Below are 18,311 nucleotides of genomic sequence, written 5' to 3'. Positions count from 1 at the left end.
ATTCAGGGAGCCTTTTGAATGGGGTCATTTTTTATGAAATGAAACTAGTATTTTCTCTTGTGGACTATATGGAAACGTCTCTTATTGTGGTAAAATAATTAACATTTTGAAGATTATGAATAGGGGAATGTAAATGTTTGACCTCAACTGTGATATAAAAACATTAGACTTGTTAAATGGACTTAGTCTTCCAATATCCAATAAAGGTGTTAAAAGTATGATTTTACAATGGTAACAATAATTGTTACTACGGAATTTGAGACTAAATCATGGTAATTCTTTATAAGGACAAACTCCCTCTAGAAATCACCTTTAGCCATTTAAAATTTTATATATATATATATATATATATATATATATGTATATATATATATGTATATATATATATATATATATATATATATATATATATATATATATATAATCCTAATATTTAACTCCCTATATGCCTTTTGTAAATAGAATGGGTCTGGCTTCCAGTCTTTATAGCGTCCAGCTATTTTGAGCTGGACAAAACACCTCGTTTTGCTGCTCTATATTGCACATTGCTGTGTCTTACCATATTATTTTTATGTATTATCTTAATTATGAGCATTCTGGTTCATTTCTTGAGCCTTGTGTTTATAAATGGACCTCTGTTTCTACTGACACCTGTTGGTCTTTGTAAGTGTTCGGTAAAGTTGTCAAATGTTAAAAAAACAAACCTTGAATCCTGCATTAATTTGATATTTGTTTTAAAATACTGTATATTTGTCAAAACAATATTTTTATAGGATCAAATGTAAAAAAAAAAAATATTTATTTATTTATTGGACACACTTTTATTATGCACAAGCTGCGGCTCGGTGTGAATCAATCAACTACGCTCTTCTTATCTTACAGCCAATGGAAAGCAGCGTTGTTGGCGGTTGAGATCGCGTCTAGTGCGCATGCGCTGTGTACAGCATGGGACATGGAAGGGCAGTGCTGTAATCATAACGGACACTTGAATCTAGCAACACTCATATAATGTGTTTTAACTTTTAAATCGACACCGAAATCACAGTAGTTATCACAGACAGTAGATTTAAGCATCTGAGATGTTTCGTCACAGCAAGGTGTTCATTACGAAACTCAAAAATTTGAGGTGAGTCGTACGCTTGTCAGTTCAATTGATTTAAACTTCAGCCAGTCTGTGTCAGATATACGCGTGATGCTTTTTAGGCTGTTGTTAGTGTTTGAATTCGGACTAATTTATCATTCACGTCATTGTTATTAATTGTCATCAAGTTTGTAGACATAACTTTGGATGTTTTGAAATGTATTATGTAATCCTCTGGGAAAAGCTCAGTCATGCTGATTAGTGAGATCTGTAAGTCTGATGAATGAGGGGTTTGTAGTTTCCAGGGCTCATGGAGGTCGAGAAGCAGCTCTGCTGTAGAGAGAGCGTTGCAGTACACAGTAGGACAGAAGATCCATGGGTTCACCATTAAAGAGGTATGGAAAAACTAAACAAATTATGGAAATGCATATTTTGCACCTGGGAACATCTAGAAATTTTCTATGTTTGTCTAGGTAACAGCAGTGCCAGATTTGTTCCTAACGGCCGTCAAACTCTCCCACGATGCCACAGGAGCTCGGTATCTCCATGCAGCCCGAGATGATTCCAACAACCTCTTCAGGTACAGTGTTTGTGTCTTATGGACATTCATATGGCTTGAGACCTTATAACCTTATTATATCCCCCAATGATGCAGTGTGCAGTTTCGCACTACGCCGATGGATAGCACCGGTGTTCCTCACATTCTGGAGCACACGGTTCTGTGCGGCTCTCAGCGTTTCCCCTGTCGAGACCCATTTTTTAAGATGCTCAACCGCTCTCTTTCCACCTTCATGAACGCCTTCACAGGTACCTCCTGAATAGTGTTTGTGTTTAAGTGAGTGTATGTGTTTGTGATTTGTATTTCTGATTATGGTAATCTCTCCAACCAGCGAGCGATTACACGATGTACCCATTCTCCACCCAGAATGCCAAAGACTTCCAGAACCTCCTGTCAGTCTATCTGGACGCTGTATTCTTCCCATGTCTCAGAGAACTGGACTTCTGGTAAATGACTCTGAAACGTACTCAAACAGTGATAATTGGTGGCACATAAATTAGTTTTAAAAAGGATTTGATGTTTTTTGTTTTGTTTTGTTTTTTTCTCAGGCAGGAGGGCTGGAGGCTGGAACATGAGACCCCCTCAGACCCCTCGAGTCGACTAGTGTTCAAGGGTGTGGTGTTCAATGAGATGAAGGGAGTGTTTGTAAGTAATCTCCTCTATGCTCTTCTTAATTAAAAATATATATATGTTTGTGATATACATAGAGATAATTGCATAATATGTACACTGCCTGTGTCTCTTTTGCTCATCAAGCCTACATTTATTTGATCCAAAGTATAACAAAAACTGTAAAATTGTGAAATATTTTCACTATTTAAAATATTTTTTTTCTTTTAATATATTTTAATGTGTTATTTATTCAAACCTGAACTTTTAGCATCAACAGTTGCATGAATCTTTAGAAATCATTCTGATTTGCTACTCAAAAAAAATTTATTGCTATCATTATGTTGAAAACTAAGTAGAATTTGTCAGACAGCGTTTCTCTATCATTCTCTAGCATTTCTTTATCATCACTTTTGATCGATTTAAAGCATCCTTGCTTAAAAAAACCCATTAAGTTCTTTAATTTCTTTTCCAAAACAAATATATATATATATATATATATATATATATATATATATATATATATATATATTTATATACACGTGTATTAGTAAATATAAATTTTTATTTATTTACATAATTTGTCAATTGCAAGTATAACAAAACACACTCTGTAGATAATATGCATATAGTGGCCATTATGCCATTGTGTGAAAATATATTATCTGCATAATGGAGTTATGAAAATTAGCAGTTACAATGCTGCTGGATTTGTATTGATGTGAGTTTAATGACTAACAGTGTTGTCTTGTATGTGTTGTTTGTATAGTCAGACAATGAGCGTCTGTATGCTCAGCACCTGCAGAATAAACTCCTGCCGGATCACACTTACTCTGTTGTGTCTGGAGGCGAACCGCTAGCCATTCCTGACCTGACCTGGGAGCAGCTCAAACACTTCCACGCCACACACTACCACCCCAGCAATGCTCGGTAAACACATAAAACTCTCAGACTCTCTAAATGAATATGTGCAGAAAGCATACGGTTCTCATTGTCTGTTGTGTGTGTTTTTTGCAGGTTCTTTACATACGGGGACTTACCGTTGGAGCAGCACCTGCAGCAGATAGAGGAAGAGGCTCTGTCTAAATTTGAGAGAACACAACCAAACACTGCAGTTCCACCTCAGACGCACTGGAACAAACCTGTACGTTACACAATACACACATGAGAAGGACCAGTAAAATAAACACAGAGAATTTGTGATGGGAAACATTAGGCTTTGAAACACTGATTCATTTGAATCAATTATTTTACAAAATGATGGTGATGTATCCACAAGCTGGCAGTACTTGCTGGGAAAAATGTAAATCCAAACAAATTGAAATGTATCGAAAGCAAATTTTGAAAATGTATGATATTAGTTGACTTAAAGATTTAGTAATGTTTCAGAACCAAAGATTGAAAAAAGTATGATGTAATGAAGCCTTGTTTGCTGAAACAACATGACTTGACAAGTTTGAAACAAGCTCTGAACCACTCATTAAAAACAAAAGATTTGGAAATGTTTCAAAGCTTCTTAAAGCTGTGTTTCAGAAGCGCCCATCACTACAGAGAATGCAACACAATCACTCCAAACACTGAAAACTGCTTTGTGATGTTTGTTTTGTTTTTGTTCAGAGAGTGGATCATGTGACTTGCAGGCCTGACGCACTTGCTCCTGATCCCATGAAACAGAATACGCTCTGCATGAGCTATCTGCTGGGAGAGTAAGTGGACAAATATGACCCTGGACCACAAAACCAGCCTTAAGTAGCCTTAAAATGATCTTTTTTTAATGCCAAAAATCAGTAGGATATTAAGTAAAGATCCATGAAGATATTTAGTAAATTTCCTATTGTAAATATATCAAAACTTTTTGGTTAATAATATGCTATGCTAAGAACTTTATTTAGATAACTCAATATTTTCTCACGATTTTCTCAATATTTATTTTTTTTTGCACCCTCAAATTACAGATTTTCAAATATTATCATATCCTAACAAATCATACATCAATTGAAAGCTTATTTATTCTCCTTTTAGATGATGTACACATCTTTATTTAAAAAAATTGACCCTTATGACTGGTTTTGTGGTCCAGGGTAAAAAATATTTATGCGTTTTCGGTCATTTGTGGTTGAATTGTCTAACCGTTTGTCTGCGTGTGTTTTAGCATTACAGACACATTTGAGGCATTTACTCTGAGCCTTCTCTCCTCTCTCATGATCTCTGGTCCGAACTCTCCCTTCTACAAAGCCCTGATTGAACCCGAAATTGGTTCTGACTTCTCTTCTTCAGTGGGGTACGCTGTGTGACAAGACTATAAAATCAGTTCAGTTCTCTGATTATCGAGGTCTGAGTTTTACAAATGTGTGATTTACGCAGGTTTGATGGCAGTACTAGACAAGCGACTTTCACCATCGGCCTTCAGGGCATGGCGGAGGAAGACACTGAGACTGTTAAACGCATCATTGCTCAAACCATCGATGAAATCATTGCGTGAGTGTTGAAGGGGTTTTTATTGCTTTAATGCAGTAAGGTGGTTTAAATCAAGCTGAGTTTCTCATGATTATAAGTTTAATAAAACACCTGCTAACGGAATAAATATAATTAAACTGCTGTTTCAGAACTGGGTTTGAAGAGGAGCAGATTGAAGCTCTGCTGCATAAAATCGAGATCCAGATGAAACATCAGTCCACCAGCTTTGGTCTAGCTCTTGCTTCAGTGAGTAAACATGCTCACACCAGTGTTATTTTAGTATCATTGAGTTTTTTTTATTAGATTTAGTATTTTTATACTAAATTGTTTTTTTTATTACTTTTTTACTGTCTTTCTTAAATGTCTATGTAGTTTTTATATTTTTTTTATTTCACTTTTAGTTTTAGTCATGTCATAGAATTTGCCAATTTTTCAATTAATAAATCAAAAGAAGTCCAGTACACTTAATTCAAAACACTGAATAGTGTCTGAATATTAAGCTGCAAAAATGCTATTTAAATATGAATCATGCATGTTCTGCGTGTTTTTGTATACTGTATACTCTTCAATACAGGAAGACATAGACATAATCTTTAGAACTGCTCTGAGAGTCACTTAATGAGCATTTTACCATTTCTTTTGAGAAAAAAAAACATTGTTACATCATATATAAGCAGAAACTAAAGGACTTCAAAGAAACTCATCAAAATAAAAGTTTGGTTGAAACTGTGACAGAAATATATTACTTAATGTAATTATAGTACTTCTACTACTGCTAAAATTATTATTAAAACATATTTTACAAAAAATGATTTACCAGGATTTATTTACCAGAACAATGTAGATACACAACACAGTATTTCTGAGAGAGAAAATTTTTTTATTATAATTTTTATTTATTATGCGCATATATATATATATATATATATATATATATAATTAATTAATTGCTGTTAAATTGTGAAAGTTTCATTACATTTAGTCATTTAGCAGACACTTTTATCCAAAAACAATAGAAGCCAGCAAAAAGTTTCATGATTTTAATTATTTGGAAATGCTTTTTGTTTAATATTTCTTTATTTCACTATTAAAACAGAGTCTAGAAAACTAAAACAAAGAAATAAAAATGATTTCCTAAATTGAATTTTTTTTAGGTGAATTACTTTTGATTGTAGTTAACTAAAATAACCCTGACACGTAAACAAAAAATATGTGCTTACATTTTTATTTTATTTTGCATAAGCCATGCCTTTCATAGCTGTTCTTAACAGTGTTGTTATTGTTATTAAAAAATGAAATGTTAATTATTTTTAACAATTTAAGTGTTAAAAAATAACATGTTTAACTTGAAGTGTTAAAAGTACAAAAAATTATAATATAAGTAATGCTAAATAAACAGTGGTTCTTAATTTTAACTTTGGAACATTTACCAGATATTGGGAACTTTTTTTTTTTTTTTGATAGTGATAATTTGACTTTAGGAGATTTTACTAGATATTTGATGTTAACCTTCAAAAACTGACACTTAATAAAAAAAATATAACTTGCAAAATAATAATAATAATAACATTAACTCTCTCTGTCTGTCTGTCTGCCAGTATATTGCATCCTGTTGGAATCATGATGGTGATCCGGTGCAGCTGTTGAAGATCAGTGAGAATGTGTCCAAATTTCGGCAATGTTTGAAGGAAAACCCTCGCTACCTCCAGGACAAAGTCCATCAGTACTTTAAGGTAATGAAAGCCTTAAAACTAGAAAACTCTGAAAAACATACAAAAAAATTAAAACCCATGTAGAAAATGACAAAACGGAATACTAAAAATAAATATTGTGGTCATAATCAGAGTACAGCGTTTGTGCCAGGATATTTGTTCCATGATTGCAATTGTAATACATATTTACTGAATCAAACAATGTGTGTCTGTGCTTGCTTCAGGATAACACCCATCGACTGACCCTTACCATGAGCCCTGATGAGAGATTCTTGGAGAAACAGGCTGAAGCTGAGGAGCAGAAACTACAGCAGATGATACAGAACCTCAATGAAGCAGACCACAAAGACATCTATGAGAAAGGTGTGATCATGAGACCACAGTAAGGACAAGAATAATCAGTCTTGTTCTGTTGTGTAGACACTTAAATGCCGTTGTTGTTGCTTTAGGTTTGCAGCTGTTGGCCGTTCAGAGCACGACTCAAGACGCTTCCTGTCTACCTGCATTAAAAGTGTCCGACATCGAGCCGATCATTCCCTACACACCTGTCCAGCTGGGAACTGCAGGTGAAATGCACATGCATACATATAACAAACACGTTCAAAGTTAAAATTATAGATGCAGATGCCATTTACAGAGTTGACTACATTTACTGTCTCATTCTAGGCGGTGTGCCTGTGCAGTACTGTGAGCAGCCCACCAACGGCATGGTGTATTTCAGAGCCATGTGTAACCTCAACTCCCTCCCTGAAGACTTGAAGATCTACGTTCCTCTGTTCTGCAGTGTCATTACTAAGTATGAAAACCTTTGTGGTTTATCACAGCTACATGCTTAATACAGAGACTTTAATAGTCGTTATAGACCAACACTCAAACAGACCAGACTTTCTGAAAATATACTGTATTCAGGGTGTTTTCAAAATCATATATCCAGTATAGACTTCCAGTCAAAAGATTTTGAACAGTAAGATTTTTAATGTTGTTAAAGAAGTCTCTTCTGCTCAGCAAGCCTGCATTTATTTGATCCAAAGTACAGCAAAACAGTAACATTAGTTAAATATTTTTACTGTTTAAAATGTTTTCAATTTGAATATATTTTAAAATATAAATTTATTCCTGTGATGCAAAGCTGATTTGTCAGCTTCATTGCCACATGATCCTTCAGAAGTTTTTTCTAATTTTCTGATTTGCTGTCCAAGAAACATGTTTTATTATTGTTATTATTTAAAACAGTTAAATAAATTTTTTAGGGATTCTTTGATGGATAGAATTATCCAAGGATCAGCATTAATATGAAATAAAAAGCTTTTGTAGCATTATAGATTATACAGATTATATAGATTAAAAGTGATGCCAAAGACAAAACATGTTACAAACGATTTCTATATCAGATAAATGCTGAACTTTCTATTCATCAGAGAAACCTGAAAAATACTACTCATCTGTTTTCAACAATAATAATAATTTGAGCAGCAAATCAGAATATAAGAATGATTTCTGAAGTCTTATTTGACTGGAGTAATGATGCTAAAAATTCAGCTTAGAAATCATTGCTGTACTTTGGATCAAATAAATGCAGGTTTGGTGAGCAGAACAGAGTTCTTTAAAGAAAACATAACAAATCTTGACTTGACTGGTAGTGTGTGTATATGTTCATTATGCATATTTAGGGATGCACTGATATAATACTGGCATATGATTTATATTTATACTATTCCATAATTGCTGCTATGATGCTTTATATAAAAAAAAATTACCAAGTGTGTTTGGTTATACCTGTGATGGCCAGGTTTTTAAAAACTGCCCTCAAAAATCACAATAATTATTAAAATAGTCAAGAAATAATTAGTTAATGTAATACCAAAAATGGAAATGCCAGTTTAATTTTTTTAATTGAGGTGTGGGTATATGAATATATATTTGTATAATCATGTCTTTGTGAGTAAAAAAAAAAAACATAATATTGGCCGCAGCCTACATTACTGTTTAAAAGTTTGGGGTTGGTAAGATTTAAAATGTTGTAAAATGTTGATGGTAAAATGTTTTACATTTGATCAAAGATATGTAATTTATTATTACATTTTAAAGTAAAATATTATAGAATGTAATGGATTCCTGTGATACAAAGCTGTATTTTCAGCATCATTACTTCAGTCTTCAGTGTTACATTATCCTTCAGTAATCATTCTAAGATGCTGATTTGCTTATAGAATGTTTAAAAGAACAGCGGTTATTTGAATTTTTTGTAACATTATAAATGTCTTTACTCTTACTTTTGATCAGTTTGATGCATCCTAATAAATAAAAGTATTAATTTCTTTAAAAAAAGTATACTAAACCCAACATTTTAAATAGTAGTTTAAGTAAATAAAGTGAAGACAGGAATGTAATGATCATGTAATCTCAGGTTGGGCTGTGGAGAGCTGGATTATCGTCAGCAGTCCCAGCGTATTGAACTGAAGACTGGAGGCATGTCTGTATCTCCACAGATCATACCAGACACTGATGACCTTGATCTGTATGAGCAGGTATCTCCATCATCTATCATGTGAATTGACATAAATATGATGCATGTTTATTTTTAAAGTGGGTGGGTTGTTTGATATAGTAGCTAAAATCTCAGAACTGGTAACCAGAAGTCTGTAGGTTAGACCTCTGCTTTATTTCGTGTTTCTTAGGGTATTTTCCTGTCATCTTCCTGTCTGGAAAGGAATCTGCCTGACATGTTTCAGCTGTGGAGTGACATTTTCAACAGGTTGGTCTTTTTATAAAGAGACAGAAAATTTATGTTTAAATCTTAACATTTTAAACTGATGCCAAATCTGTTGCACACATCTCCAGTCCTCATTTTGATGACGAGCAGCGTCTGCGTGTGCTGGTCATGATGTCAGCCCAGGAGCTGTCCAATGGCATCTCGCATTCTGGTCACATGTATGCGATGACACGAGCAGCTCGAACCCTCACGCCCACAGCGGACCTGCAGGAGACCTTCAGCGGCATGGACCAAGTGAGTGCTGAGATGTGCTCCTCATATTGATCTCCAGTCTTTGGCTGCTTTGTAGAATAAATTGTTGTAAATTTGTGATGTTTAAATTTCAGGTTAAGTTTATGAAAAGAATAGCCGAGATGACTGATCTGACTTCAGTTTTGAGGAAACTTCCTCGGATTAAGCGACACCTGTTGAATCCTGAGAACATGAGGTACAACAACCACCGCAAACAAACAAATGAAAGAACTAATCATTGTTTTTATTTTAAAAATAGAAAAACTCAACTTTATTAACTAGATGTAGAATTGGTCACATAAGACTTATATATAAGTAGATTACATTAATCGACATAGTGGAAACTTTTCTACTATATATATGTTGCTCATCAAGCCTGCATTTATTTGATCTAAGGGACAGCAAGAACAGTAAAATTTATGTAATTCATTCCTGAGATTTCAAAGCTGAATTTTCAAATTCAGGCGTCATTTTAATATTCTGATCTGCTGTTCGAAAAACATTTATTAATATTATTATGTTGGAAACAGCTGAGTAGAATTTTTTTCCGGTTTCTTTGATGAATCGAAATCTTTTGTAACATTATAAATGTCTTCATCATCACTTTTGATCAATTTAACGCATCCTTGCTAAATAAAAGTATTAATTTCTATAATTTCTCCCTCTCCCCAAAACATTATACTGAGTCTTTGAAATGGTTTAGTGTATAATGTTAAAAGCTTTTTTTTATTTCAGATAAATGCTGATCTTTGGATCTTTCTGTTCATCAAAGAATCCTGAAAAAATGTACTTAACTATTTTAAATATTAATAATAAATGTTTTTGAACAGCAAATCTGCATATTAGAAAGATTTCTGAAGGGATCATGTGACACCGAAGCCTGGAGTAATGATGCTGAAAATTCAGCTTTGCATCACAGGAATAAATTAGATTTTAAAATATATTCAAATGGAAATCAGCTATTTTAAATAGTAAAAATATTTAGAAATTTTACTGTTTTTGCTGTACTTTGAATCAAATAAACAGATTTGGTGAGCAGAAAAGACCAATTTAAAAAAACATTTAAAAGTCTTTGACTGGTAGTGTATGTATAAGTTTGATATTTGAGAAGATATCAAACTGTATATTTTAATATATATCTTTTTTTATTGTGTATTTTTATTTGTTAAATACCTAATACATTGAATTGTATTGTTAAATAATTAATAAGATATTAATTAATTAATACAAATTTAAATATATTAAATTGTATTACTTCTGAGTTTGCCATTAAAATAGCCTGTGATGCTGATCATGGCTGTTTTAGTATCATATTTTTTCTTCTTTTTTTGCTGTGTTTCTATAATTGTATTACTTTGTATATCTCTGTATAGTTTGGTATATTTAGTATGTGTTTTTTATTCATTTATATTTTAGTTTTTTCACTCAGTTAATGTTTATTTTATTAAAAGTAACAAAATGTTCTTTTTATGGTTTTAATTTTAGTTTCAGTCATAATAACCCGATGTAACACAAGACACATTTTGTAACAATGTACTTATTATAACTTAATACTTATAATAACCACATAAATAATTGCTTCTGGTGACATAGTGTAGTTATTTACAGGATGCAATTTGTTTAAAAAAAAAATCATTAAAATTGTGTGAAAATGTGGAAATTTAGACTATAGAAACTGAACTAAAAATGTGGAATGTAGAACACTGAACAGTAAAAATACAGCAAAATAAAAAAACAATTTCTAAATTTATTTATGATGTGTTGGTTTCAGGTGTGCATTGAACGCCACGCCACAGAAAATGTCAGATGCAGCTGGAGAGGTGGAGACGTTTATAGGTAATATAGCAGCTAACCGAAAGGAGCGCAAACCTGTCAGACCAACCGTTGTGGAGGTGAGACGCCACACCTCTTTTTTTTTTTTTTTTTTTTTTTTTTTTTTTTTTATAGAAGACAGCTTTTCACAGTGAATTAAGCTGTGATTTGGTTTGTTTTTCCCCTCATAGAAAGCATTAGATCCTCAAGCTGGATCATCTGCGAGTCGTAAACTTATCTCAGTAAGTGCTTTTGAACAGCATTACAGCAGCATTCAGGATTGATTGATCTGTAGTGTTCTCACTGATCCTTCTCTTCATCCTGCCAGGAGCCTAATTTTAAACCCTGTCAGATGAAGACGTATTTCCAGCTTCCGTTTAATGTGAACTTTGTCAGCGAGTGTGTGAGGGCCGTCCCATTCACACACGCCGATTACGCCAGGTACAACAAACACACTGTTGCAAATAGATTTTCATTATGCTTGCTTACAGTTTCGAAAGGAAAGTCAAATAAAATATTTAATACATATATATTTTAATGTGAGTGTATAAATAGAAATGTCATTGCAATAATTGTAATTTTTTTAAATGATCCAGGTTGGCTATTCTATCATAAAAATATAATAAAAATATGTATTATAAAATATATATATATATATATATATAAATAAATTTGCAATTACATATATTTACATATATATTGAAAATAAAATGTATAAATAAATATGAATTAAAAATAAAATTAGATTTTCTTCTCCAAACTGAATTTGAATCTGAATTCAAAATGAAAATGAAAAAGAAAACCTATACTAAATGTTTACAGTTGAACTGTAAAATATATTTCTATGATTGCATTTGTTTATTTATTTATTATATATTTTTTCTTAATATTTAGTTTTACTTTAAAGTGAAATATAACAACAGGAATATATGAATATATTTTGTTTCATATTTTTATGTAAAAAAAAAAAAAATATATATATATATATATATATATATATATATATATTAGGGCCGGGACTTTAACGCGTTAATTTAGATTAATTAATTACACAAAAATAACGCGTTAAAATTTTTTAACGCATTTTAATTGCACTTAGTTTTGCACCGCGGAACATTTCTTACTGGATGAGATTCCGCGGACCGATTATACTGGAGCACCAACTAGCGTTTAGACAAGCTGCGTCCGTCCTAAATAGTATTGTATGTCCCAAATCGTAGTATGTTTAAAAAATTATTCCAAAGATTCCCGGATGGTCTACTACTTAACGATCAATGCACACTCTTAACAGCTAATATTGCCCGCAACACACTGCGCCGTGAACGAGGATTCGATTAGAACTACAAACACGTATAAAAAGTGTTAAAAAACTACAAACATGGAGGATATACGTGACCAACGGACAGCTAGAGAAAGGGGTTTACGTGATAAATAATCAGTGTGTAACCTGATAAAAAATATTTTTTAAATGTTATCGGCGTTATATTCCATGTGCAGCAACATTTATAATGATAGGTTTGGTCATTAATGTTTAAATGCATAATTAAGCAAACACAAGAGCAGAGTTCTCGGCATGAAAGACTTGTTAAAGAACGTGCCTCTTGCTACACTTAATGGCAATATTGCATTGGTCTGTTGGACTTGGTTGAACAAAAATAAACAATATTTTGTTGCTTAAGCTTATGTATTCAGTCATTATTCAATGGTATACTAAAAATCCATGTAAAAATCTTAATTCTCACTGTTCTCAGGTCAAATATTTATATGCGATTAAAATGCGATTAATTTCGATTAATTAATTACAAAGCCTCTAATTAATTAGATTAAATTTTTTAATCGAGTCCCGGCCCTAATATATATATATACATACATACATACATACTAATGTTGTGATATTAAATTGCTATAGTATTTTGACTTCAAAATGAATACTAAGAAATAAATTAGAAAAGAATATTGAGAAAAATATTAAGAATATTAAGGTAAATTACATAATCTGAAATAAAGAAACCGTAATAAAAAATAAATATTTTACAGGTCAGCTGTAAAATTACATTACAAATATTTAGTATGGATTTCTTTCTTTTTTCTTTTTTTTTTATACATATTCATATTTTCAAATGTATAATTTGGGGAAGAAAATCTAATTTTTTGTACATATATATTTTAATATGAAAATATATTTAAATAAATGACATTGCAATTGATTTTAATTGCAAGCTCCAGGCTTGCTCTGCTTTGTTTTGTTTAATAAAAAATTGACTTATAATATTTAATATTATTAAAAATAATAATAATAAAATTAATAATAATAACAGTAATAATAATTATTATTATTATTGCTTTTCTTGTTACTTAGATTAAAATAAAATACTGAATATATATATATATATATATATATATATATATATATATATATATATATATATATATAATTTACATAAAAATATGAAACAAAATATATTCATATATTCCTGTTGTTATATTTCACTTTAAAGTAAAACTAAATATTAAGAAAAAATATATAATAAATAAATAAACAAATGCAATCATAGAAATATATTTTACAGTGCAACTGAAAACATTAAGTATAGTTTTTTGTTTTTTTTTCATTTTAAATTCAGATTCAAATTCAGTTTGGAGAAGAAAATCTAATTTTATTTTTAATACATATGTAATTGCAAATTTATTTGAATTAAATTAAAATAAATTGTAATGCTCCAGGTTTGCTCTGCTTTGTTTTTTTTATTTTTATATAAATTTAACTGATAATAATATCTAATATTTTAAAAAGAATAATAATAGTAATAAATAGTAATTATTATCATTGTTGTTGCTTGCATTAAAATGAACATTAAATTAAATAAGACATTAGTGTTGTTATATTTCATTTTAAAATTAAACAATATTTAGAAAAATAATATAATCATAAATAAATAAATAAATTAATATTTTATAGTTCAAAAAAAGTCCTTAAAGCTTTTCTGTTGTTGACATCATCTTTTTATAAGCGTTTCTCATCACAAGTTAGCATGCATATATCTGAATTAAATTGTGATATCGCAATTACGGTTTATTTTGATTTATCTTTGTTTATTCACAGTCTTTCCCTCTGCTGTTCTCTTTCAGTATGTGTATTTTAGCAAGGATGATGACCGCTAAGTTCCTGCATGGAGAGATCCGAGAAAAGGGTGGAGCTTATGGAGGCGGGGCTAGAATGGGAGGAGGCGGCTTGTTTTCATTTTATTCCTATAGGTACATGCATCACATTTCATTTGATTCCTATATGATATTTATGTGCCAAGTTGGTCATGTTTTATTATCTGATTTATTGTGGCAATCTCTCAGAGATCCAAACTCCGCTCAGACGTTGTCAGCTTTCCGTGGCGGAGTAGAATGGACGCGAGCAGGAAAGTTTACTCAGCAGGACATCGATGAGGCCAAGCTCTCGGTTTTCTCAGCCGTTGATGCACCTATCGCCCCCTCAGATAAAGGTCAGTAATGTGGACTGTTTCTTGGGACACTGAGTGACGTTTTAGCCTGTCTGTGTATTATTGCTGTAGTTTTAGTTTTATAGTATTGCTACTTTTTTTGTTGGCTGTAAAATATTTACCTGAAGTACACTCTAAAATGTATAAATATTTTACATATTCACAATTGTACTTAAAATGTAAAAATTGTACATGTGGAATTTTTGTGATGACTGTTGACATTTTGTAATGTTAAAGTGTTAAACTGTTCAGATTGTGCTTTTTTTTTTTTTTCCCCCCCAGCATAAAAATTTCCTGACAATTTACTCAGCCCCATGTCACCCAAGATGTTCATGTCTTTCTTTCTTCAGTCGCAAAGAAATTTTCGCAAAGGTTTTTGAGGAAAACATTCAAGGATTTTTCTCCATATAGTGAACTTCAATGGGACCCAATGGGTTGCAGATGCAAATTGCATTTTTAATGCAGCTTCAAAGGGCTCTACACAATCCCAGCCAAGGATTAAGGGTCTTATCTAGTGAAATCTAGTGAATTATTATTTTTATTTTTTGAATAATATGAAATATTATCAGTGAAATTGTTATAAAACAAAAAGCCTGGAGCCATTAAAATATTTGTAATGTAATTTTATAGTTGAACCGTAAAATATATTTTTATTTCTGTATTTATTTATTTAAGATTATATTATTTTTCTTAATATTCTGCTTCGTTTTAAAGTGATATATAACTATATATATATATAGTGGTGGGCATAGATTAATTTTTTTTACTGTAATCTTGGAATTAATCTAGATTAATCTAGATTAAAATGGCAAATGTGAATTCTGCTGAAGGCATTCAGAATATGTGTGCTGCCCAATTAATGACTAAAAGTAAGTCTTCGAGAACGGGTTTCTTAAGCCAGGTGGCGCATTAGACCAGGCGCTCATCTCCTGTTTCCAAAATGCATCACAAACTGCTTGACAATTGCATTTACAACACAATTAACTATACAAACTTGTGTAACCAAGTACTTCTGCGCAAAAGGCTGCACGACGTGCGTGTTGCAGTTAAATACACAGGCATGGATATCTGAGTGCAGCGTGCATAGTTAAACTGCGTTGCTTTTAAAAGCGTTAATTCAGTTGTTGCATAGGCCTATAGTTTAATGTCTTTATTTCGGGATTATCAAAGTAAATTATAACTCAAATTTGAGATTTTACTTGGGCACAGCAGATTTTCACTGGGGCGCGTAAAAAGGGTCTAGCAACGCCCCTGCCCTGAAGCAAACCCGGCGGCTTCATAGTTGCATCCATGTTAGCACGTCTCGTTTGATGTGGTAATTTCACAGTAGGCATACACACAGGTTCGAAGACTCGTTCTCGCCCCTACAGTGCAATTCGACTAGGTATACATCCGCGCTGAAATATCAAGGTGAAAGTCATCATAGCTTGCGTAGTATAGACCTAGCTCCCAACCCAACTTTGAGAATAGATTAACGGCGATATTTTTTTTATTGCCCGATAAGAGTCTCACGTTAACGCAGCACGTTAATATATATATATATATATATATATATATATATATATAGTTTTATTATATAATTAATATATGTTTCAGATTTTAATATAAATGTTTTTCTCAAAACCTAATTTCTTTTCATTTGAAGAAAGAAAGACATGAACTTTTTGGATTACATGGGGGATGAGTTACTTTTAACTTGAGAGTGAACTAATCCTTTAAATGTCCAGGTGTTTGTATATGTGAATGTTTTTGTGTTTTTGGATATTTGTTCTGTGGCTCACAAGGACTTTGTCATTGTGCTGTAGGTTTGGGGCGTTTTATAAACGGCATTACAGATGAGATAAAACAAAGATACAGAGAGAGACTGTTCGCTGTGACTGATAAAAACCTAATTGATGTCGCTGGCAGGTAACCAAACATTTAAATGTGTACACTACCAGTCAAAAGTTTCTGAACAGTAAGATTTGTAATGTTTTTTAAGGAAGTCTCTTCTGCTCACCAAGCCTGCATTTATTTGATCTAAAGTACAGCAAAAACTGTGAAATTTTGAAATATTTTACTACTTAAAATTAGTGCTTTCTAGTTGAATATATTTTCAAATCTATTTCTCTGATTTCAAAGCTGAATTTTTAGCATCATTACTCCAGTCTTCAGTGTTACATGAGCCTTCAGAAATCATTTGAATATTCTGATTTGCTGCTCAAAAACTATTATTATTAATTTGTAAAAAGCTTTTTGAAACAGCTTTTTTAAAATCTGAAATAGAAATCTTTTTTAACATTTATAATTGTCTTTACCATCACTTTTGATCAATTTAAAACATCCTTGCTTAACAAAAAGTATCAATTTCTATTATTTCTTTCCAAAAAAATAAATAAATACTGACTCCAAGCTTTTGAATAGTGGAGTCTATAATGTTAAAAAAAAATTTTTTATAAATGCTGATCTTAAGATCTTTCATTTCATCAAAGAATCCTGATTGTACTCAGCTGTTTTAAATATTGATAATAATTGTTTCTTGAACAGCAAATCAGCATATTAAAATGATTTCTGAAGAATCACGTGACACTGAAGACTGGAGTAATAATACTGAAAATTTAGTTTTGATCACAGAAATAAATACAATTTCAAAATATATTCAAATAGAAAACCATTATTTTAAATGGTAAAAATATTTCACAATTGTACTGCTTTTGCTGTATTTTGGATCAAATAAATGCAGGCTTGGTGGGCAAAGACACTAAAAACATTAAAAATCATCCTGTTCAAAAACTTTTGATTAGTATAATTATCTAATAAAATAAATATAAAATGTATAAATAAAAAAATGTACACTTACGAGCTAATTGTTTTTTTGTATTTTATATCTGTATTTTAATTTTTTTTTTATTTTTTAATTCCAGGTATCTTGGTGTCGGTCAGCAGACATGCGGAGTGGCTATTCTAGGCCCAGAAAATGAAAGCATCAGAAAAGACCCATCCTGGGTGGTCAAATAGATGTCTTTTTTTCCCCCTTCTCTTCTTATTAGGATTGTGAAAGACACGCACACGCTCCTTGGTCACGCACAAATAAATCTTGTTCCATTAGAAGAACATGTTTTCTTCATTACAGGAGTCATCTTGAAGAACAGAGGTGCTGAAAGAACCTAAATTAAAGTATCACTTAATAGTTCACTTAAACTATTTTTGTTTACACGGCACATTGCTGATCGTAGACTCCATCTTCTCATAACAAGGTCAAAAAACGCTTGTATGATTCTGCAGTTTTGTGATGTGAGTGAGATTTATAATTTAGAAACTATTTATGAGATGTATAGAATTATAATAAATGTGATCATGTTTAACCAGAATGATTTTTTTTCTATTAAAAAAATGAAAACATTTTAAATCCCTTTATTTTAAATATATATATATATATAATTTTACGCTTATAGTTTGTAACAATTTAAGTGTTTTTATATCTGCATTAGAATTTCACTATTTTGTTTGTCATTTTTTTCTTTTTTCTTTAATATGTCTATATAGTTTATATTAATTATTACAGTTTTAGTTTATTTTTAATTAAACTTGAAAAAAAACTAAGATT

At 31.4% G+C, this 18,311-nt stretch overlaps 1 protein-coding gene across 1 annotated transcript; it reads left to right on the top strand.

Annotated features, from left to right (window-relative positions):
- The first annotated feature begins 947 nt into the window (after positions 1-947).
- On the top strand, positions 948-18,069 carry pitrm1 (pitrilysin metallopeptidase 1). The gene is made up of 27 exons (XM_073849189.1): positions 948-1,126; positions 1,380-1,476; positions 1,555-1,661; positions 1,737-1,888; positions 1,972-2,086; positions 2,189-2,285; positions 3,019-3,179; positions 3,267-3,393; positions 3,867-3,955; positions 4,402-4,530; positions 4,614-4,727; positions 4,856-4,952; positions 6,305-6,439; positions 6,643-6,781; positions 6,868-6,984; positions 7,085-7,214; positions 8,826-8,946; positions 9,097-9,173; positions 9,260-9,425; positions 9,518-9,618; positions 11,194-11,314; positions 11,426-11,476; positions 11,563-11,675; positions 14,364-14,489; positions 14,583-14,728; positions 16,531-16,633; positions 17,629-18,069. Exons 1-27 carry the CDS (start codon positions 1,080-1,082, stop codon positions 17,720-17,722), a joined length of 3,072 nt encoding a protein of 1,023 aa, XP_073705290.1. The 5' UTR covers positions 948-1,079; the 3' UTR covers positions 17,723-18,069.
- Positions 18,070-18,311: the final 242 nt, after the last annotated feature.

Source organism: Garra rufa, chromosome 10, assembly GCF_049309525.1.
Source record: "Garra rufa chromosome 10, GarRuf1.0, whole genome shotgun sequence".
Classification (NCBI taxonomy): Eukaryota; Metazoa; Chordata; class Actinopteri; order Cypriniformes; family Cyprinidae; genus Garra; species Garra rufa.
This window is presented reverse-complemented; position numbering and strand designations above follow the sequence as displayed.

Excerpts from the sequence above, each read along its gene's own strand:
- pitrm1 (XM_073849189.1), top strand. The coding sequence starts at position 1,080 with ATGTTTCGTCACAGCAAGGTGTTCATTACGAAACTCAAAAATTTGAG. Across the intron at positions 1,127-1,379 it reads ACGAAACTCAAAAATTTGAG|TTTCCAGGGCTCATGGAGGT; the intron begins GTGAGTCGTACG and ends AGGGGTTTGTAG. Across the intron at positions 9,426-9,517 it reads CCTTCAGCGGCATGGACCAA|GTTAAGTTTATGAAAAGAAT; the intron begins GTGAGTGCTGAG and ends TTTAAATTTCAG.